At 38.8% G+C, this 24342-nt stretch overlaps 1 protein-coding gene across 2 annotated transcripts in view; it reads left to right on the forward strand.

Moving 5' to 3' along the window:
• The first annotated feature begins 1384 nt into the window (after window positions 1-1384).
• LOC115691954 (very-long-chain aldehyde decarbonylase CER1-like) overlaps window positions 1385-24342 on the forward strand; it is a 39727-nt gene continuing 16769 nt past the window's right edge. The window contains exon 1 of one of the 2 annotated variants that reach the window (XM_056305807.1): window positions 1385-1476. In XM_056305807.1, the coding sequence (XP_056161782.1) occupies window positions 1417-1476 (60 nt within the window). In that variant the 5' untranslated portion in view covers window positions 1385-1416. Of the gene's footprint in view, window positions 1477-19620; window positions 19844-24342 lie in introns of those variants that run through there. The other variant, XM_056305808.1, reaches the window with a different exon arrangement.

Consider the following 24342-nt stretch of genomic DNA (forward strand, 5'->3'; position numbering starts at 1 on the left):
GCATACAGATGGGAGAATCAGACCGAGAGTCATAAGTCTTATGTACGTAATGAAATTAAGTTTCGGACCTTTTCATTGGTACAATCAACTCTTTTCGGCTATTTCGAAAATGCTTAACCATGTAAGGACGGAGATTTCCGTCTCCCAGTATACCATTGAAAGGGATCGGCACTTCAAATCACGGAAACAAAAACAGAAAAAAGAAAAGAAAAGGCATTCGTCGCGTTTACCTTACGCCCGTAATTGCTGCAAAACTCATTAATGGAAGAGGCGGAAGCAGATCCAGCAACAAATGAGAGGAGTAAATTTCCTATCTACCAAGTCCTTGAGGGGAGGCCCAACTAACCATGTGAACAGATGTTGGCTATTTACTGAAAATCTTTGAAATGTTTGCGAGGTACGATATTTCGGGTTGAAGGTAGGACAAAATGTATTAATGCAAGACTCATTTCGAAAATGGATTGGTCTCTCGAGATATATCATCAACACCTCCGGCAAGCGCTAAGCTCGCAATTTTTCTCAAGTGCCAAAGATGAAATTCCATATACTATCACAGTTGTGAACACCCTTTTGAGCATGGCTGGAACATCCGACCTTGCACCTTTTTTTGCTATCGCATTCAAGAGCACAAACTCGTGTATTTCGAAAGCTACTCGTTACACTTGAGAAGTGATAATAATTTTATTCCCAACCTGGGTTTTAGTGTGCAAATAAGAGAGCTTGTGTCCTATGTATCTCAACAAATAAAAAAAATTTCAAAAAAGTTGAAAGTCCAATTTATCGATATTATTTGCGTATCAGATATCATATATTTCTTTATCTATGAATTGTTGAATAGCATCGATTTTATTGAAAATCGATATTCCGCCGTCTAAATTTTGCGGTTGATTACCCTATGGATATCTCCTCCTTCGATAATATCGTTAGATTCGTTTCTTTGAACGTTGCACACATGCAAAAGCAATGATTTTCTGGAGCAAATCAGTATCAACTTGTTGTGCAAACACAATCCTATAATTTGAAAATATTCCAATAATTTCCACGCCCCCTTTTATTCCTCGTTTTTCCTTAGTTTCCAAAGAATCCTAAGCAAACTCTTACAACGTTTTCCATTACTATATTATTATTATTATTATTATTATTATTATTATTATTATTATTATTTTGGTCAGAACGATAATATTATTTATGAGCCATCAAACGTGGGTGGCCCCATACCGGGACAGCATGACCTCCCCCTTTTTCTTTAAGGCAATACCTGCGCTGAGAACAGCAGAGAAGCATTATATAAGGTCCAACGCTACTAGAGCATTGCCTGTGCTGAGACTGAGACTCTGAGAGAGAGAGAGAGAGAGAGAGAGAGAGAGAGAGAGAGAGAGAGAGAGAGAGAGAGGAGTGGTGGTGTCGAAGTGAATCATGGCTTCTAAACCAGGACCACTCACTGATTGGCCATGGAAGCCTCTTGGAAGCTTGAAGGTATCAACTCTCTCTCTCTCTCTCTCTCTCTCTCTCTCTCTCTCTCTCTCTCTCTCTCTCTCTCTCTCTCTCTCTCTCTCTCTCTCTCTCTCTCTCTCTCTCTCTCTCTCTCTCTCTCATACATGCACGCAAAAGAAAAACTTGCGCACTTTGGCAACCGTTTGCGTAGTTACATGGGCTTATCGTCAAGGTTTCTGCAAACAAAGTGCATCAAGATCATGTTCCGATGCTTCGCTACCTCCTCGTTATCAAGAGGCTTAGACTCATTATCATAGTATAGATATCGTTAACGATATCATTTTTTCTCCCAAATGTTATTTTTCTTCACTGGCCAGCCCCTATAGATATGTATTTACCCCCGTGTCACCTCGTGGGAATACTTTGACCTAGACCCGAGTTGATAAGAATCGAGCCAGTCACGATCACTAACCATGTAGATTCCGATCATGTAGATCCCACGTGAACCATATGTAGCTCGATCTCATGTATGATCGACGGCTATGATCGTATACGGTTCATGGATTCTGGTCCAGGCAAGAATTTTCACTCGCCTCGTGGCCGAACATAGTAATACATGTGCTCCACGTGGTTGAAAATGTGAGGTAAGAAGAGAACATGGGTCGTGGTTATCAACAACCATGTACTCAAGTCTATATCGCCCATGCTCGTCTGTTGGCTGAGAAAATAGGCAATGTAGCATGCATCTCTAGGATGCTATGATAGATAAGCAATAAGCAATGATTGATATTGCAAGTAGAAAAACTTAAGTTACGGTATTTAATCTACTGTGAGATTAATAATATGTTCTAGGTCACAAAAAAATAAATAACAAATAATTATAAATTGTTGTGAGATTCACTCGTTTAAGGATTCGTGGTTCACAACAGGCCTTTACTTTTACTGTGGCCCAAAAATTGTTATACTAGCAAAGCTCTATTACAAGCTATGTGCGAGGCATATATTCAAAAGATAGGACAGAAAAATCTTCTTATAAGGCAACTTTCTTGAAAACGACAAGGCAATTTGCCAGGATCATTCGTTGATATCCCTTTATCGCCAAAGCAGTCGTGTCTCGCTTTTAATTCTTAATCAACGAGGCTTATCAACTGTCCTAAAAAGACGGCTCTTTTCATCGTTTTATCTGTGTGCAGTACGTGGTGCTGGCTCCTTGGGTGGTCCGCAGCACTTACGTCTTCTTCAACAGCAATGGGAGGGAGAGGGACCTGTCCACCTTCCTGATATTTCCGTTTCTGCTATGGAGGATGCTCCACAACCAAATATGGATAACTCTGTCTCGGTACCGCAACGCCAGAGGGATTGGCAGGATCGTCGACAAGGGCATTGAATTTGAGCAGGTCGACCGAGAAAGAGACTGGTCAGTCCATCCCTCCTCATCATCATATTCTTTTGTCTCGACGGGGATCAGAAAGATCATGTCCTCGTCATCATCTTTTTCTCGACTTTTCTTCAACCATAAGAAGGGGATCATAACAAGGGCTTATCAAGTTGATGATATCGACAGAAAAATGAAAAATGAAAAGGGTCTTAACTTTAATAGATGGATAGAAAAGTTTTGTCTCATCATAAAAAAATTGGTGGCACTTATTCATTAAGGGTTTGTGGCTTTTATTTTTTTGGACAAAAGCCCCCAAAAACCCTAAATTATGCATACCGTGACACATTTATCATAAACTTTTTCCGTGACACCAAAAATCCCAAGTTTGTACATGTGTGACACATTTATCCTCCGTTGAAGTTCTGTCAACGAGAACAGTTAAAAATCTACATACATGGGCGCCAGAAAACAAATTGCATTGACATGGTGCCCGCCTGGTTTGAAGTGAATTAAATTGACATTGTTTTGGTCGAAAAGTCATCTAACAGAACCCTGACAGAGGATAAATGTGTCACATAGGTACACGTTTGGGGGTTTTTATGTCAGAAGAAAAAGTTTCGGGAAAAAAATGTCATGGTTAGCATAGTTTAGAGTTTTGGATATCACAAAAAAAATTTTAGAGTAAATATGTCACATTAAGCATAATTTTGGGTTTTTTTGTTGCTGTTTCCTTATTTTTTTACTGGTTTACTTTTTTTATTCAAATCTTGCGGCATTTAACTCTCTTTTTTTATTTTTATTTTAAGCACCTAAAACATTCACGATTTGGTGATATCAACATGTAGATTCCAGTGTAATTTTTACGTGATTTTTGTAAATTTATAGATATCAACATGGCTGTTTCCATATTTAAATTTTGGTGGGACCGTAAAATATCTTTTGTTTTTTATTCTTTTCATAGATTGGTAAATTAAAGGTTGTGGTGGATGTTGAATATAGTGAACACTCATCTATAGGATAATTTAAAAAATTTCGCATCATTTGACATATGAATTTAGCAGACCAGTCGTAATATAAGGAGCATAATTAATATCTCGCAATCATATCATCAAACAGCTAATAGCAAGATTCTTTAAATAAGGAACGGAGTCGACCGTACACATTAAAAAAAATATTACAGCCTATGCGTGTGTTTTTTTTCAAACAAGCCTCGTTATTTCATGGAATGAACTAATGAAGTAATTGTTAAACATTTCTTTTTTTTCTTTATTTAATTTGTTAAATTTATTGTGCAGGAACGGCCAAATACTGTTCAATGGATTGATCTTCTACATTGGGGCGATGACGCACGCCGGATCTTCTTGCTTGCCGGTGTGGAGATCAGACGGTGTGATAACCACGATTTTGCTTCACGTCGGGCTGGTGGAGTTCCTCTACTACTGGCTTCACAGGGCGCTTCACCATCACTATCTCTACTCCCGTTATCATTCTCACCATCACTCCTCCATCGTCACCGAGCCTATCACCAGTACTTTGCTCTTCTTCTTCTTCTTCATCATCTTCTTCTTCTTCTTCTCTCTCTCTCTCTCTCTCATACATGCACGCAGAAGAAAAACTTGCGCACTTTGGCAACCGTTTGCGTAGTTACATGGGCTTATCGTCAAGGTTTTTGCAAACAAAGTGCATCAAGATCATGTTCCGATGCTTCGCTACCTCCTCGTTATCAAGAGGCTTAGACCCATTATCATAGTATAGATATCGTTAACGATATCATTTTTTCTCCCAAATGTTATTTTTCTTCACTGGCCAGCCCCTATAGATATGTATTTACCCCCGTGTCACCTCGTGGGAATACTTTGACCTAGACACCAGTTGATAAGAATCGAGCCAGTCACGATCACTAACCATGTAGATTCCGATCATGTAGATCCCACGTGAACCATATGTAGCTCGATCTCATGTATGATCGACGGCTATGATCGTATACGGTTCATGGATTCTGGTCCAGGCAAGAATTTTCACTCGCCTCGTGGCCGAACATAGTAATACATGTGCTCCACGTGGTTGAAAATGTGAGGTAAGAAGAGAACATGGGTCGTGGTTATCAACAACCATGTACTCAAGTCTATATCGCCCTTGCTCGTCTGTGGGCTGAGAAAATAGGCAATGTAGCACGCATCTCTAGGATGCTATGATAGATAAGCAATGAGCAATGATCGATATTGCAAGTAGAAAAACTTAAGTGACGGTCTTTAATCTACTGTGAGATTAACAATATGTTCTAGATCACAAAAAAATAAATAACAAATAATTATATATTGTTATGGGATTCACTTATTCAAGAATTCGTGGCTCACAACATGTCATTACTCTCACTTTGGCGCAAAAATTGTTATACTAGCAAAGCACTATTACAAGCTATGTGCGAGGCATATATTCAAAACATAGGACAGCAAAATCTTCTCACAAGGCAACTTTCTTGAAAACACAAGGCAATTTGCCAGGATCATTCGTTGATATCCCTTTACCGCCAAAGCAGTCGTGTCTCGCTTTTAATTCTTAATCAACGAGGCTTATCAACTGTCCTAAAAGACAGCTCTTTTCATCGTTTTATCTGTGTGCAGTACGTGGTGCTGGCTCCTTGGGTGGTCCGCAGCACTTACATCTTCTTCAACAGCAATGGGAGGGAGAGGGACGGGTCCACCTTCCCGATATTTCCGTTTTTGCTGTGGAGGATGCTCCACAATCAAATTTGGATAACTCTGTCTCGGTACCGCAACACCAGAGGGAATGGCAGGATCGTCGACAAGGGCATTGAATTTGAGCAGGTCGACCGAGAAAGAGACTGGTCAGTCCATCCCTCCTCATCAACATATTATTTTGTCTCGACGGGAATCAGAAAGATCATGTCCTCCTCATCATCTTTTTCTCGACTTTTCTTCAACCATAAGAAGGGGATCATAACAAGGGCTTATCAAGTTGATGATATCGACAGAAAAAGAAAAAATGAAAAGGGTCTTAACTTTAATAGATGGATAGAAAAGTTTTGTCTCATCATAAAAAATTTGGTGGCACTTATTCATTAAGGGTTTGTGGCTTTTATTTTTTTAGACAAAAGCCCCCAAAAACCCTAAATTATGCATACCGTGACACATTTATCATAAACTTTGTTCGTGACACCAAAAATCCCAAGTTTGTACATGTGTGACACATTTATCCTCCGTTAAAGTTCTGTCAATGAGAACAGTTAAAAATCTACATACATGGGTGCCAGAAAGCAAATTGCATTGACATGGTGCCCGCATGGTTTGAAGTGAATTAAATTGATATTGTTTTGGTCAAAAAGTCATCTAACAAAACCCTGACAGAGGATAAATGTGTCACATAGGTACACGTTTGGGGTTTTTTATGTCAGAAGAAAAAGTTTAGGGAAAATATGTCATGGTTAGCATAGTTTAGAGTTGTGGATATCACAAAAAAAAAGTTTAGAGTAAATATGTCACACTATGCATAATTTTGGGTTTTTTTGTAGCTGTTTCCTTATTTTTTTACTGGTTTACTTTTTTTATTCAAATCTTGCGGCATTTAACTCTCTTTTTTTTTTAAGCACCTAAAACATTCACGATTTGTAGATATCAACATGTAGATTCCAGTGTAATTTTTACGTGATTTTTGTAAATTTATAGATATCAACATGGCTGTTTCCATATTTAAATTTTGGTGGGACCGTAAAATATCTTTTGTTTTTTATTCTTTTCATAGATTGGTAAATTAAAGGTTGTGGTGGATGTTGAATATAATGAACACTCATCTATAGGATAAGTTAAAAAATTTCGCATCATTTGACATATGAATTTAGCAGACCAGTCGTAATATAAGGAGCATAATTAATATCTCGCAATCATATCATCAAACAGCTAATAGCAAGATTCTTTAAATAAGGAACGGAGTCGATTGTACACATTAAAAAAAATATTACAGCCTATGCGTGTGTTTTTTTTCAAACAAGCCTCGTTATTTCATGGAATGAACTAATGAAGTAATTGTTAAACATTTCTTTTTTTTCTATATTTAATTTGTTAAAATTATTGTGCAAGAACGGCCAAATACTGTTCAATGGATTGATCTTCTACATTGGGGCGATGACGCACGCCGGATCTTCTTGCTTGCCGGTGTGGAGATCAGACGGTGTGATAACCACGATTTTCTTCACGTCGGGCTGGTGGAGTTCCTCTACTACTGGCTTCAAAGGGCGCTTCACCATCACTATCTCTACTCCCGTTATCATTCTCACCATCACTCCTCCATCGTCACCGAGCCTATCACCTGTACTTTGCTCGTCTTCTTCTTCTTCATCTTCTTCTCTCTCTCTCTCTCTCTCTCTCTCTCTCTCTCTCTCTCTCTCTCTCTCTCTCTCTCTCTCTCTCTCTCTCTCTCTCATACATGCACGCAGAAGAAAAACTTGCGCACTTTGGCAACCGTTTGCGTAGTTACATGGGCTTATCGTCAAGGTTTCTGCAAACAAAGTGCATCAAGATCATGTTCCGATGCTTCGCTACCTCCTCGTTATCAAGAGGCTTAGACCCATTATCATAGTATAGATATCGTTAACGATATCATTTTTTCTCCCAAATGTTATTTTTCTTCACTGGCCAGCCCCTATAGATATGTATTTACCCCCGTGTCACCTCATGGGAATACTTTGACCTAGACCCGAGTTGATAAGAATCGAGCCAGTCACGATCACTAACCATGTAGATTCTGATCTTGTAGATCCCACGTGAACCATATGTAGCTCGATCTCATGTATGATCGACGGCTATGATCGTATACGGTTCATGGATTCTGGTCCAGGCAAGAATTTTCACTCGCCTCGTGGCGGAACATAGTAATACATGTGCTCCACGTGGTTGAAAATGTGAGGTAAGAAGAGAACATGGGTCGTGGTTATCAACAACCATGTACTCAAGTCTATATCGCCCTTGCTCGTCTGTTGGCTAAGAAAATAGGCAATGTAGCACGCATCTCTAGGATGCTATGATAGATAAGCAATGAGCAATGATCGATATTGCAAGTCGAAAAACTTAAGTGACGGACTTTAATCTACTGTGAGATTAACAATATGTTCTAGATCAGAAAAAAATAAGTAACAAATAATTATATATTGTTATGGGATTCACTTATTCAAGAATTCGTGGCTCACAACATGTCATTACTCTCATTGTGGCGCAAAAATTGTTATACTAGCAAAGCACTATTACAAGCTATGTGCGAGGCATATATTCAAAACATAGGACAGCAAAATCTTCTCACAAGGCAACTTTCTTGAAAACACAAGGCAATTTGCCAGGATCATTCGTTGATATCCCTTTACCGCCAAAGCAGTCGTGTCTCGCTTTTAATTCTTAATCAACGAGGCTTATCAACTGTCCTAAAAGTCAGCTCTTTTCATCGTTTTATCTGTGTGCAGTACGTGGTGCTGGCTCCTTGGGTGGTCCGCAGCACTTACATCTTCTTCAACAGCAATGGGAGGGAGAGGGACGTGTCCACCTTCCCGATATTTCCGTTTTTTCTGTGGAGGATGCTCCACAATCAAATTTGGATAACTCTGTCTCGGTACCGCAACGCCAGAGGGAATGGCAGGATCGTCGACAAGGGCATTGAATTTGAGCAGGTCGACCGAGAAAGAGACTGGTCAGTCCATCCCTCCTCATCAACATATTACTTTGTCTCGAACGGAATCAGAAAGATCATGTCCTCCTCATCATCTTTTTCTCGACTTTTCTTCAACCATAAGAAGGGGATCATAACAAGGGCTTATCAAGTTGATGATATCGACAGAAAAATGAAAAATGAAAAGGGTCTTAACTTTAATAGATGGATAGAAAAGTTTTGTCTCATCATAAAAAATTTGGTGGCACTTATTCATTAAGGGTTTGTGGCTTTTATTTTTTTGGACAAAAGCCCCCAAAAACCCTAAATTATGCATACCGTGACACATTTATCATAAACTTTGTTCGTGACACCAAAAATCCCAAGTTTGTACATGTGTGACACATTTATCCTCCATTAAAGTTCTGTCAATGAGAACAGTTAAAAATCTACATACATGGGCGCCAGAAAGCAAATTGCATTGACATGGTGCCCGCGTGGTTTGAAGTGAATTAAATTGATATTGTTTTGGTCGAAAAGTCATCTAAAAAATCCCTGACAGAGGATAAATGTGTCACATAGGTACACGTTTGGGGTTTTTTATGTCAGAAGAAAAAGTTTAGGGAAAATATGTCATGGTTAGCATAGTTTAGAGTTGTGGATATCACAAAAAAAAGTTTAGAGTAAATATGTCACAGTATGCATAATTTTGGGTTTTTTTGTAGCTGTTTCCTTATTTTTTTACTGGTTTACTTTTTTTATTCAAATCTTGCGGCATTTAACTCTCTTTTTTTTTTAAGCAACTAAAACATTCACGATTTGTAGATATCAACATGCAGATTCCAGTGTAATTTTTACGTGATTTTTGTAAATTTATAGATATCAACATGGTTGTTTCCCTATTTAAATTTTGGTGGGACCGTAAAATATCTTTTGTTTTTTATTCTTTTCATAGATTGGTAAATTTAAGGTTGTGGTGGATGTTGAATATAAAAAACACTCATTTATAGGATAAGTTAAAAAATTTCGCATCATTTGACATATGAATTTAGCAGACCAATCGTAATATAAGGAGCATAATTAATAACTCGCACTCATATCATCAAACAGCTAATAGCAAGATCCTTTAATTAAGGAACGGAGTCGACCGTACACATTAAAAAAAATATTAAAGCCTATGCGTGTGTTTTTCTTCAAACAAGCCTCATTATTTCATGGAATGAACTAATGAAGTAATTGTTAAACATTTCTTTTTTTTCTTTGTTTAATTTGTTAAAATTATTATGCAGGAACGGCCAAATACTGTTCAATTGATTGATCTTCTACATTGGGGCGATGACGCACGCCGAAGCTTCTTGCTTGCCGGTGTGGAGATGAGACGGTGTGATAACCACGATTTTGCTTCACGTCGGGCTGGTGGAGTTCCTCTACTACTGGCTTCACAGGGCGCTTCACCATCACTATCTCTACTCCCGTTATCATTCTCACCATCACTCCTCCATCGTCACCGAGCCTATCACCAGTACTTTGCTCTTCTTCTTCTTCTTCATCTTCTTCTTCTTCTTCTTCTTCTTCTTCTCTCTCTCTCTCTCTCTCTCTCTCTCTCTCTCTCTCTCTCTCTCTCTCTCTCTCTCTCTCTCTCTCTCTCTCTCATACATGCACGCAGAAGAAAAACTTGCGCACTTTGGCAACCGTTTGCGTAGTTACATGGGCTTATCGTCAAGGTTTCTGCAAACAAAGTGCATCAAGATCATGTTCCGATGCTTCGCTACCTCCTCGTTATCAAGAGGCTTAGACCCATTATCATAGTATAGATATCGTTAACGATATCATTTTTTCTCCCAAATGTTATTTTTCTTCACTGGCCAGCCCCTATAGATATGTATTTACCCCCGTGTCACCTCGTGGGAATACTTTGACCTAGACCCGAGTTGATAAGAATCGAGCCAGTCACGATCACTAACCATGTAGATTCCGATCTTGTAGATCCCACGTGAACCATATGTAGCTCGATCTCATGTATGATCGACGGCTATGATCGTATACGGTTCATGGATTCTGGTCCAGGCAAGATTTTTCACTCGCCTCGTGGCCGAACATAGTAATACATGTGCTCCACGTGGTTGAAAATGTGAGGTAAGAAGAGAACATGGATCGTGGTTATCAACAACCATGTACTCAAGTCTATATCGCCCTTGCTCGTCTGCTGGCTGAGAAAATAGGTAATGTAGCACGCATCTGTAGGATCCTATGATAGATAAGCAATGAGCAATGATCGATATTGCAAGTAGAAAAACTTAAGTGGCGGTCTTTAATCTACTGTGAGATTAACAATATGTTCTAGATCACAAAAAAATAAATAACAAATAATTATATATTGTCATGGGATTCACTTATTCAAGAATTCGTGGCTCACAACATGTCATTACTCTCACTGTGGCGCAAAAATTGTTATACTAGCAAAGCTCTATTACAAGCTATGTGCGAGGCATATATTCAAAACATAGGACAGCAAAATCTTCTCACAAGGCAACTTTCTTGAAAACACAAGGCAATTTGCCAAGATCATTCGTTGATATCCCTTTACCGCCAAAGCAGTCGTGTCTCGCTTTTAATTCTTAATCAACGAGGCTTATCAACTGTCCTAAAAAGACGGCTCTTTTCATCGTTTTATCTGTGTGCAGTACGTGGTGCTGGCTCCTTGGGTGGTCCGCAGCACTTACATCATCTTCAACAGCAATGGGAGGGAGAGGGACGGGTCCACCTTCCCGATATTTCCGTTTTTGCTGTGGAGGATGCTCCACAATCAAATTTGGATAACTCTGTCTCGGTACCGCAACGCCAGAGGGAATGGCAGGATCGTCGACAAGGGCATTGGGTTTGAGCAGGTCGACCGAGAAAGAGACTGGTCAGTCCATCCCTCCTCATCAACATATTATTTTGTCTCGACGGGAATCAGAAAGATCATGTCCTCATCATCATCTTTTTCTCGACTTTTCTTCAACCATAAGAAGGGGATCATAACAAGGGCTTATCAAGTTGATGATATCGACAGAAAAATGAAAAATGAAAAGGGTCTTAACTTTAATAGATGGATAGAAAAGTTTTGTCTCATCATAAAAAATTTGGTGGCACTTATTCATTAAGGGTTTGTGGCTTTTATTTTTTTGGACAAAAGCCCCCAAAAACCCTAAATTATGCATACCGTGACACATTTATCATAAACTTTTTCCGTGACACCAAAAATCCCAAGTTTGTACTTGTGTGACACATTTATCCTCCGTTAAATTTCTGTCAATGAGAACAGTTAAAAATCTACTTACATGGGCGCCAGAAAGCAAATTGCATTGACATGGTGCCCGCGTGGTTTGAAGTGAATTAAATTGATATTGTTTTGGTCGAAAAGTCATCTAACAGAACCCTGACAGAGGATAAATGTGTCACATAGGTACACGTTTGGGGTTTTTTATGTCAAAAGAAAAAGTTTAGGGAAAAAATGTCATGGTTAGCATAGTTTAGAGTTTTTGGATATCACAAAAAAAAGTTTAGAGTAAATAAGTCACAGTATGCATAATTTTGGGTTTTTTTGTAGCTGTTTCCTTATTTTTTTACTGGTTTACTTTGTTTATTCAAATCTTGCGGCATTTAACTCTCTTTTTTTTTTAAGCACCTAAAACATTCACGATTTGTAGATATCAACATGTAGATTCCAGTGTAATTTTTACGTGATTTTTGTAAATTTATAGATATCAACATGGCTGTTTCCATATTTAAATTTTGGTGGCACCGTAAAATATCTTTTGTTTTATTTCTTTTCATAGATTGGTAAATTAAAGGTTGTGGTGGATGTTGAATATAATGAACACTCATCTATAGGATAAGTTAAAAATTTTCGCATCATTTGACATATAAATTTAGCAGACCAGTCGTAATATAAAGAGCATAATTAATAACTCGCACTCATATCATCAAACAGCTAATAGCAAGATCCTTTAATTAAGGAACGGAGTCGACCGTACACATTAAAAAAAATATTACAGCCTATGCGTGTGTTTTTCTTCAAACAAGCCTCGTTATTTCATGGAATGAACTAATGAAGTAATTGTTAAACATTTCTTTTTTTTCTTTGTTTAATTTGTTAAAATTATTGTGCAGGAACGGCCAAATACTGTTCAATGGATTGATCTTCTACATTGGGGCGATGACGCACGCCGGAACTTCGTGCTTGCCGGTGTGGAGATCAGACGGTGTGATAACCACGATTTTACTTCACGTCGAGCTGGTGGAGTTCCTCTACTACTGGCTTCACAGGGCGCTTCACCATCACTATCTCTATTGCCGTTATCATTCTCACCATCACTCCTCCATCGTCACCGAGCCTATCACCTGTACTTTGCTCTTCTTCTTCTTCTTCTTCTTCTTCTTCTTCTTCTTCTTCTTCTCTCTCTCTCTCTCTCTCTCTCTCTCTCTCTCTCTCTCTCTCTCTCTCTCTCATACATGCACGCAGAAGAAAAACTTGCGCACTTTGGCAACCGTTTGCGTAGTTACATGGGCTTATCGTCAAGGTTTCTGCAAACAAAGTGCATCAAGATCATGTTCCGATGCTTCGCTACCTCCTCGTTATCAAGAGGCTTAGACCCATTATCATAGTATAGATATCGTTAACGATATCATTTTTTCTCCCAAATGTTATTTTTCTTCACTGGCCAGCCCCTATAGATATGTATTTACCCCCGTGTCACCTCGTGGGAATACTTTGACCTAGACCCGAGTTGATAAGAATCGAGCCAGTCACGATCACTAACCATGTAGATTCCGATCTTGTAGATCCCACGTGAACCATATGTAGCTCGATCTCATGTATGATCGACGGCTATGATCGTGTACGGTTCATGGATTCTGGTCCAGGCAAGATTTTTCACTCGCCTCGTGGCCGAACATAGTAATACATGTGCTCCACGTGGTTGAAAATGTGAGGTAAGAAGAGAACATGGGTCGTGGTTATCAACAACCATGTACTCAAGTCTATATCGCCCTTGCTCGTCTGTTGGCTGAGAAAATAGGTAATGTAGCACGCATCTGTAGGATCCTATGATAGATAAGCAATGAGCAATGATCGATATTGCAAGTAGAAAAACTTAAGTGACGGTCTTTAATCTACTGTGAGATTAACAATATGTTCTAGATCACAAAAAAATAAATAACAAATAATTATATATTGTTATGGGATTCACTTATTCAAGAATTCGTGGCTCACAACATGTCATTACTCTCACTGTGGCGCAAAAATTGTTATACTAGCAAAGCACTATTACAAGCTATGTGCGAGGCATATATTCAAAACATAGGACAGCAAAATCTTCTCACAAGGCAACTTTCTTGAAAACACAAGGCAATTTGCCAGGATCATTCGTTGATATCCCTTTACCGCCAAAGCAGTCGTGTCTCGCTTTTAATTCTTAATCAACGAGGCTTATCAACTGTCCTAAAAGACAGCTCTTTTCATCGTTTTATCTTTGTGCAGTACGTGGTGCTGGCTCCTTGGGTGGTCCGCAGCACTTACATCTTCTTCAACAGCAATGGGAGGGAGAGGGACGGGTCCACCTTCCCGATATTTCCGTTTTTGCTGTGGAGGATGCTCCACAATCAAATTTGGATAACTCTGTCTCGGTACCGCAACGCCAGAGGGAATGGCAGGATCGTCGACAAGGGCATTGAATTTGAGCAGGTCGACCGAGAAAGAGACTGGTCAGTCCATCCCTCCTCATCAACATATTATTTTGTCTCGACGGGAATCAGAAAGATCATGTCCTCATCATCATCTTTTTCTCGACTTTTCTTCAACCATAAGAAGGGGATCATAACAAGGGCTTATCAAGTTGATGATATCGACAGAAAAATGAAAAATGAAAAGGGTCTTAACTTTAATAGATGGATAGAAAAGTTTTGTCTCATCATAAAAAATTTGGTGGCACTTATTCATTAAGGGTTTGTGGCCTTTATTTTTTTGGACAAAAGCCCCCAAAAACCCTAAATTATGCATACCGTGACACATTTATCATAAACTTTTTCCGTGACACCAAAAATCCCAAGTTTGTACTTGTGTGACACGTTTATCCTCCGTTAAAGTTCTGTCAATGAGAACAGTTAAAAATCTACAAACATGGGCGCCAGAAAGCAAATTGCATTGACATGGTGCCCGCGTGGTTTGAAGTGAATTAAATTGATATTGTTTTGGTCGAAAAGTCATCTAACAAAACCCTGACAGAGGATAAATGTGTCACATAGGTACACGTTTGGGGTTTTTAATGTCAAAAGAAAAAGTTTAGGGAAAATATGTCATGGTTAGCATAGTTTAGAGTTTTTGGATATCACACAAAAAAGTTTAGAGTAAATATGTCACCGTATGCATAATTTTGGGTTTTTTTGTAGCTGTTTCCTTATTTTTTTACTGGTTTGCTTTGTTTATTCAAATCTTGCGGCATTTAACTCTCTTTTTTTTTTAAGCACCTAAAACATTCACGATTTGTAGATATCAACATGTAGATTCCAGTGTAATTTTTACGTGATTTTTGTAAATTTATAGATATCAACATGGCTGTTTCCCTATTTAAATTTTGGTGGCATCGTAAAATATCTTTTGTTTTATTTCTTTTCATAGATTGGTAAATTTAAGGTTGTGGTGGATGTTGAATATAAAGTACACTCATCTATAGGATAAGTTAAAAATTTTCGCATCATTTGACATATGAATTTAGCAGACGAGTCGTAATATAAGCAGCATAATTAATAACTCGCACTCATATCATCAAACAGCTAATAGCAAGATCCTTTAATTAAGGAACGGAGTCAACCGTACACATTAAAAAAAATATTACAGCCTATGCGTGTGTTTTTCTTCAAACAAGCCTCGTTATTTCATGGAATGAACTAATGAAGTAATTGTTAAACATTTCTTTTTTTTCTTTGTTTAATTTGTTAAAATTATTGTGCAGGAACGGCCAAATACTGTTCAATGGATTGATCTTCTACATTGGGGCGATGACGCACGCCGGAGCTTCTTACTTGCCGGTGTGGAGATCAGACGGTGTGATAACCACGATTTTTCTTCACGTCGGGCTGGTGGAGTTCCTCTACTACTGGCTTCACAGGGCGCTTCACCATCACTATCTCTACTCCCGTTATCATTCTCACCATCACTACTCCATCGTCACCAAGCCTATCACCTGTACTTTGCTCTTCTTCTTCTTCTTCATCATCATCATCTTCTTCTTCTTCTTCTACTCTCTCTCTCTCTCTCTCATACATGCACGCAGAAGAAAAACTTGCGCACTTTGGCAACCGTTTGCGTAGTTACATGAGCTTATCGTCAAGGTTTCTGCAAACAAAGTGCATCAAGATCATGTTCCGATGCTTCGCTACCTCCTCGTTATCAAGAGGCTTAGACCCATTATCATAGTATAGATATCGTTAACGATATCATTTTTTCTCCCAAATGTTATTTTTCTTCACTGGCCAGCCCCTATAGATATGTATTTACCCCCGTGTCACCTCGTGGGAATACTTTGACCTAGACCCGAGTTGATAAGAATCGAGCCAGTCACGATCACTAACCATGTAGATTCCGATCTTGTAGATCCCACGTGAACCATATGTAGCTCGATCTCATGTATGATCGACGGCTATGATCGTATACGGTTCATGGATTCTGGTCCAGGCAAGAATTTTCACTCGCCTCGTGGCCGAACATAGTAATACATGTGCTCCACGTGGTTGAAAATGTGAGGTAAGAAGAGAACATGGGTCGTGGTTATCAACAACCATGTACTCAAGTCTATATCGCCCTTGCTCGTCTGTTGGCTGAGAAAATAGGTAATGTAGCACGCATCTGTAGGATGCTATGATAGATCAGCAATGAGCAATGATCGATATTGCAAGTAGAAAAACTTAAGTGACGGTCTTTAATCTATTGTGAGATTAACAATATGTTCTAGATCACAAAAAAATAAATAACAAATAATTATATATTGTTATGGGATTCACTTATTCAAGAATTCGTGGCTCACAACATGTCATTACTCTCACTGTGGCGCAAATATTGTTATACTAGCAAAGCACTATTACAAGCTATGTGCGAGGCATATATTCAAAACATAGGACAGCAAAATCTTCTCACAAGGCAACTTTCTTGAAAACACAAGGCAATTTGCCAGGATCATTCGTTGATATCCCTTTACCGCCAAAGCAGTCGTGTCTCGCTTTTAATTCTTAATCAACGAGGCTTATCAACTGTCCTAAAAGACAGCTCTTTTCATCGTTTTATCTGTGTGCAGTACGTGGTGCTGGCTCCTTGGGTGGTCCGCAGCACTTACATCTTCTTCAACAGCAATGGGAGGGAGAGGGACGAGTCCACCTTCCCGATATTTCCGTTTTTGCTGTGGAGGATGCTCCACAATCAAATTTGGATAACTCTGTCTCGGTACCGCAACGCCAGAGGGAATGGCAGGATCGTCGACAAGGGCATTGAATTTGAGCAGGTCGACCGAGAAAGAGACTAGTCAGTCCATCCCTCCTCATCAACATATTATTTTGTCTCGACGGGAATCAGAAAGATCATGTCCTCCTCATCATCTTTTTCTCGACTTTTCTTCAACCATAAGAAGGGGATCATAACAAGGGCTTATCAAGTTGATGATTTCGACAGAAAAATGAAAAATGAAAAGGGTCTTAACATTAATAGATGGATAGAAAAGTTTTGTCTCATCATAAAAAATTTGGTGGCACTTATTCATGAAGGGTTTGTGGCTTTTATTTTTTTGCACAAAAGCCCCTAAAAACCCTAAATTATGCATACCGTGACACATTTATCATAAACTTTTTCCGTGACACCAAAAATCCCAAGTTTGTACTTGTGTGACACATTTATCCTCCGTTAAAGTTCTGTCAATGAGAACAGTTAAAAATCTACATACATGGGCGCCAGAAAGCAAATTGCATTGACATGGTGCCCGCGTGGTTTGAAGTGAATTAAATTGATATTGTTTTGGTCGAAAAGTCATCTAACAGAACCCTGACAGAGGATAAATGTGTCACATAAGTACACGTTTGGGTTTTTTTATGTCAGAAGAAAAAGTTTAGGGAAAAAATGTCATGGTTAGCATAGTTTAGAGTTTTTGGATATCACAAAAAAAAAGTTTAGAGTAAATATGTCACAGTATGCATAATTTTGGGTTTTTTTGTAGCTGTTTCCTTGTATTTTTACTGGTTTACTTTGTTTATTCAAATCTTGCGGCATTTAACTCTCTTTTTTTTTTTATGCATCTAAAACATTCACGATTTGTAGATATCAATATGTAGATTCCAGTGTAATTTTACGTGATTTTTGTAAATTTATAAATATCAACATGGCTGTTTCCCTATTTAAATTTTGGTGGCACCGTAAAATATCTTTTGTTTTATTTCTTTTCATAGATTGGTAAATTGAAGGTTGTGGTGGATGTTGAATATAAAGAACACTCATCTATAGGATAAGTTAAAAATTTTCGCATCATTTGACATATGAATTTAGCAGACCAGTCGTAATATAAGGAGCATAATTAATAATTTGCACTCGTATCATCAAACAGCTAATAGCAAGATCCTTTAATTAAGGAACGGAGTCGACCGTACACATTAAAAAAAATATTACAGCCTATGCGTATGTTTTTCTTCAAACAAGCCTCGTTATTTCATGGAATGAACTAATGAAGTAATTGTTAAACATTTCTTTTTTTTCTTTGTTTAATTTGTTAAAATTATTGTGCAGGAACGGCAAAATACTGTTCAATGGATTGATCTTCTATATTGGGGCGATGACGCACGCCGGAGCTTCTTGCTTGCCGGTGTGGAGATCAGACGGTGTGATAACCACGATTTTTCTTCACGTCGGGCTGGTGGAGTTCCTCTACTACTGGCTTCACAGGGCGCTTCACCATCACTATCTCTACTCCCGTTATCATTCTCACTATCACTCCTCCATCGTCACCGAGCCTATCACCTGTACTTTGCTCTTCTTCTTCTTCTTCTTCTTCTTCTTCTTCTTCTTCTTCTCTCTCTCTCTCTCTCTCTCTCTCTCTCTCTCTCTCATACATGCACGCAGAAGAAAAACTTGCGCACTTTGGCAACCGTTTGCGTAGTTACATGGGCTTATCGTCAAGGTTTCTGCAAACAAAGTGCATCAAGATCATGTTCCGATGCTTCGCTACCTCCTCGTTATCAAGAGGCTTAGACCCATTGTCATAGTATAGATATCGTTAACGATATCATTTTTTCTCCCAAATGTTATTTTTCTTCACTGGCCAGCCCCTATAGATATGTATTTACCCCCGTGTCACCTCGTGGGAATACTTTGACCTAGACCCGAGTTGATAAGAATCGAGCCAATCACGATCACTAACCATGTAGATTCCGATCTTGTAGATCCCACGTGAACCATATGTAGCTCGATCTCATGTATGATCGACGGCTATGATCGTATACGGTTCATGGATTCTGGTCCAGGCAAGAATTTTCACTCGCCTCGTGGCCGAACATAGTAATACATGTGCTCCACGTGGTTGAAACTGTGAGGTAAGAAGAGAACATGGGTCGTGGTTATCAACAACCATGTACTCAAGTGTATATCGCCCTTGCTCGTCTGTTGGCTGAGAAAATAGGCAATGTAGCACGCATCTCTAGGATGCTATGATAGATAAGCAATGAGCAATGATCGATATTGCAAGTAGAAAAACTTAAGTGACGGACTTTAATCTACTGTGAGATTAACAATATGTTCTAGATCACAAAAAAATAAGTAACAAATAATTATATATTGTTATGGGATTCACTTATTCAAGAATTCGTGGCTCACAACATGTCATTACTCTCACTGTGGCGCAAAAATTGTTATACTAGCAAAGCACTATTACAAGCTATGTGCGAGGCATATATTCAAAACATAGGACAGCAAAATCTTCTCACAAGGCAACTTTCTTGAAAACACAAGGCAATTTGCCAGGATCATTCGTTGATATCCCTTTACCGCCAAAGCAGTCGTGTCTCGCTTTTAATTCTTAATCAACGAGGCTTATCAACTGTCCTAAAAGACAGCTCTTTTCATCGTTTTATCTTTGTGCAGTACGTGGTGCTGGCTCCTTGGGTGGTCCGCAGCACTTACATCTTCTTCAACAGCAATGGGAGGGAGAGGGACGGGTCCACCTTCCCGATATTTCCGTTTTTGCTGTGGAGGATGCTCCACAATCAAATTTGGATAACTCTGTCTCGGTACCGCAACGCCAGAGGGAATGGCAGGATCGTCGACAAGGGCATTGAATTTGAGCAGGTCGACCGAGAAAGAGACTGGTCAGTCCATCCCTCCTCATCAACATATTATTTTGTCTCGACGGGAATCAGAAAGATCATGTCCTCATCATCATCTTTTTCTCGACTTTTCTTCAACCATAAGAAGGGGATCATAACAAGGGCTTATCAAGTTGATGATATCGACAGAAAAATGAAAAATGAAAAGGGTCTTAACTTTAATAGATGGATAGAAAAGTTTTGTCTCATCTTAAAAAATTTGGTGGCACTTATTCATTAAGGGTTTGTGGCCTTTATTTTTTTGGACAAAAGCCCCCAAAAACCCTAAATTATGCATACCGTGACACATTTATCATAAACTTTTTCCGTGACACCAAAAATCCCAAGTTTGTACTTGTGTGACACGTTTATCCTCCGTTAAAGTTCTGTCAATGAGAACAGTTAAAAATCTACAAACATGGGCGCCAGAAAGTAAATTGCATTGACATGGTGCCCGCGTGGTTTGAAGTGAATTAAATTGATATTGTTTTGGTCGAAAAGTCATCTAACAAAACCCTGACAGAGGATAAATGTGTCACATAGGTACACGTTTGGGGTTTTTAATGTCAAAAGAAAAAGTTTAGGGAAAATATGTCATGGTTAGCATAGTTTAGAGTTTTTGGATATCACACAAAAAAGTTTAGAGTAAATATGTCACCGTATGCATAATTTTGGGTTTTTTTGTAGCTGTTTCCTTATTTTTTTACTGGTTTGCTTTGTTTATTCAAATCTTGCGGCATTTAACTCTCTTTTTTTTTTTAAGCACCTAAAACATTCACGATTTGTAGATATCAACATGTAGATTCCAGTGTAATTTTTACGTGATTTTTGTAAATTTATAGATATCAACATGGCTGTTTCCCTATTTAAATTTTGGTGGCATCGTAAAATATCTTTTGTTTTATTTCTTTTCATAGATTGGTAAATTTAAGGTTGTGGTGGATGTTGAATATAAAGTACACTCATCTATAGGATAAGTTAAAAATTTTCGCATCATTTGACATATGAATTTAGCAGACGAGTCGTAATATAAGCAGCATAATTAATAACTCGCACTCATATCATCAAACAGCTAATAGCAAGATCCTTTAATTAAGGAACGGAGTCAACCGTACACATTAAAAAAAATATTACAGCCTATGCGTGTGTTTTTCTTCAAACAAGCCTTGTTATTTCATGGAATGAACTAATGAAGTAATTGTTAAACATTTCTTTTTTTTCTTTGTTTAATTTGTTAAAATTATTGTGCAGGAACGGCCAAATACTGTTCAATGGATTGATCTTCTACATTGGGGCGATGACGCACGCCGGAGCTTCTTACTTGCCGGTGTGGAGATCAGACGGTGTGATAACCACGATTTTTCTTCACGTCGGGCTGGTGGAGTTCCTCTACTACTGGCTTCACAGGGCGCTTCACCATCACTATCTCTACTCCCGTTATCATTCTCACCATCACTACTCCATCGTCACCGAGCCTATCACCTGTACTTTGCTCTTCTTCTTCTTCTTCATCATCATCTTCTTCTTCTTCTTCTTCTTCTTCTACTCTCTCTCTCTCTCTCTCATACATGCACGCAGAAGAAAAACTTGCGCACTTTGGCAACCGTTTGCGTAGTTACATGAGCTTATCGTCAAGGTTTCTGCAAACAAAGTGCATCAAGATCATGTTCCGATGCTTCGCTACCTCCTCGTTATCAAGAGGCTTAGACCCATTATCATAGTATAGATATCGTTAACGATATCATTTTTTCTCCCAAATGTTATTTTTCTTCACTGGCCAGCCCCTATAGATATGTATTTACCCCCGTGTCACCTCGTGGGAATACTTTGACCTAGACCCGAGTTGATAAGAATCGAGCCAGTCACGATCACTAAACATGTAGATTCCGATCTTGTAGATCCCACGTGAACCATATGTAGCTCGATCTCATGTATGATCGACGGCTATGATCGTATACGGTTCATGGATTCTGGTCCAGGCAAGAATTTTCACTCGCCTCGTGGCCGAACATAGTAATACATGTGCTCCACGTGGTTGAAAATGTGAGGTAAGAAGAGAACATGGGTCGTGGTTATCAACAACCATGTACTCAAGTCTATATCGCCCTTGCTCGTCTGTTGGCTGAGAAAATAGGTAATGTAGCACGCATCTGTAGGATGCTATGATAGATCAGCAATGAGCAATGATCGATATTGCAAGTAGAAAAACTTAAGTGACGGTCTTTAATCTACTGTGAGATTAACAATATGTTCTAGATCACAAAAAAATAAATAACAAATAATTATATATTGTTATGGGATTCACTTATTCAAGAATTCGTGGCTCACAACATGTCATTACTCTCACTGTGGCGCAAATATTGTTATACTAGCAAAGCACTATTACAAGCTATGTGCGAGGCATATATTCAAAACATAGGACAGCAAAATCTTCTCACAAGGCAACTTTCTTGAAAACACAAGGCAATTTGCCAGGATCATTCGTTGATATCCCTTTACCGCCAAAGCAGTCGTGTCTCGCTTTTAATTCTTAATCAACGAGGCTTATCAACTGTCCTAAAAGACAGCTCTTTTCATCGTTTTATCTGTGTGCAGTACGTGGTGCTGGCTCCTTGGGTGGTCCGCAGCACTTACATCTTCTTCAACAGCAATGGGAGGGAGAGGGACGAGTCCACCTTCCCGATATTTCCGTTTTTGCTGTGGAGGATGCTCCACAATCAAATTTGGATAACTCTGTCTCGGTACCGCAACGCCAGAGGGAATGGCAGGATCGTCGACAAGGGCATTGAATTTGAGCAGGTCGACCGAGAAAGAGACTAGTCAGTCCATCCCTCCTCATCAACATATTATTTTGTCTCGACGGGAATCAGAAAGATCATGTCCTCATCATCATCTTTTTCTCGAGTTTTCTTCAACCATAAGAAAGGGATCATAACAAGGGCTTATCAAGTTGATGATATCGACAGAAAAATGAAAAATGAAAAGGGTCTTAACTTTAATAGATGGATAGAAAAGTTTTGTCTCATCATAAAAAATTTGGTGGCACTTATTCATTAAGGGTTTGTGGCTTTTATTTTTTTGGACAAAAGCCCTCAAAAACCCTAAATTATGCATACCGTGACACATTTATCATAAACTTTTTCCGTGACACCAAAAAACCCAAGTTTGTACTTGTGTGACACATTTATCCTCCGTTAAAGTTCTGTCAATGAGAACAGTTAAAAATCTACATACATGGGCGCCAGAAAGCAAATTGCATTGACATGGTGCCCGCGTGGTTTGAAGTGAATTAAATTGATATTGTTTTGGTCGAAAAGTCATCTAACAGAACCCTGACAGAGGATAAATGTGTCACATAGGTACACGTTTGGGGTTTTTTATGTCAAAAGAAAAAGTTTAGGGAAAAAATGTCATGGTTAGCATAGTTTAGAGTTTTTGGATATCACAAAAAAAAGTTTAGAGTAAATATGTCACAGTATGCATAATTTTGGGTTTTTTTGTAGCTGTTTCCTTATTTTTTTACTGGTTTACTTTGTTTATTCAAATCTTGCGGCATTTAACTCTCTTTTTTTTTTTAAGCACCTAAAACATTCACGATTTGTAGATATCAACATGTAGATTCCAGTGTAATTTTTACGTGATTTTTGCAAATTTATAGATATCAACATGGCTGTTTCCCTATTTAAATTTTGGTGGCACTGTAAAATATCTTTTGTTTTATTTCTTTTCATAGATTGGTAAATTAAAGGTTGTGGTGGATGTTGAATATAATGAACACTCATCTATAGGATAAGTTAAAAATTTTCGCATCATTTGACATATGAATTTAGCAGACCAGTCGTAATATAAAGAGCATAATTAATAACTCGCACTCATATCATCAAACAGCTAATAGCAAGATCCTTTAATTAAGGAACGGAGTCGACCGTACACATTAAAAAAAATATTACAGCCTATGCGTGTGTTTTTCTTCAAACAAGCCTCGTTATTTCATGGAATGAACTAATGAAGTAATTGTTAAACATTTCGTTTTTTTCTTTGTTTAATTTGTTAAAATTATTGTGCAGGAACGGCCAAATACTGTTCAATGGATTGATCTTCTACATTGGGGCGATGACGCATGCCGGAGCTTCTTGCTTGCCGGTGTAGAGATCAGACGGTGTGATAACCACGATTTTACTTCACGTCGGGCTGGTGGAGTTCCTCTACTACTGGCTTCACAGGGCGCTTCACCATCACTATCTCTACTCCCGTTATCATTCTCACCATCACTCCTCCATCGTCACCGAGCCTATCACCTGTACTTTGCTCTTCTTCTTCTTCTTCTTCTTCTTCTTCTTCTCTCTCTCTCTCTCTCTCTCTCTCTCTCTCTCTCTCTCTCTCTCTCTCTCTCTCTCTCTCTCTCTCTCTCATACATGCACGCAGAAGAAAAACTTGCGCACTTTGGCAACCGTTTGCGTAGTTACATGGGCTTATCGTCAAGGTTTCTGCAAACAAAGTGC

The sequence above is a fragment of the Syzygium oleosum genome, unplaced genomic scaffold (genome assembly GCF_021117445.2).
Source record: "Syzygium oleosum isolate NSW1041296 unplaced genomic scaffold, Sole_v2.1 Sole_v2.39, whole genome shotgun sequence".
NCBI classification, from domain to species: Eukaryota; Viridiplantae; Streptophyta; class Magnoliopsida; order Myrtales; family Myrtaceae; genus Syzygium; species Syzygium oleosum.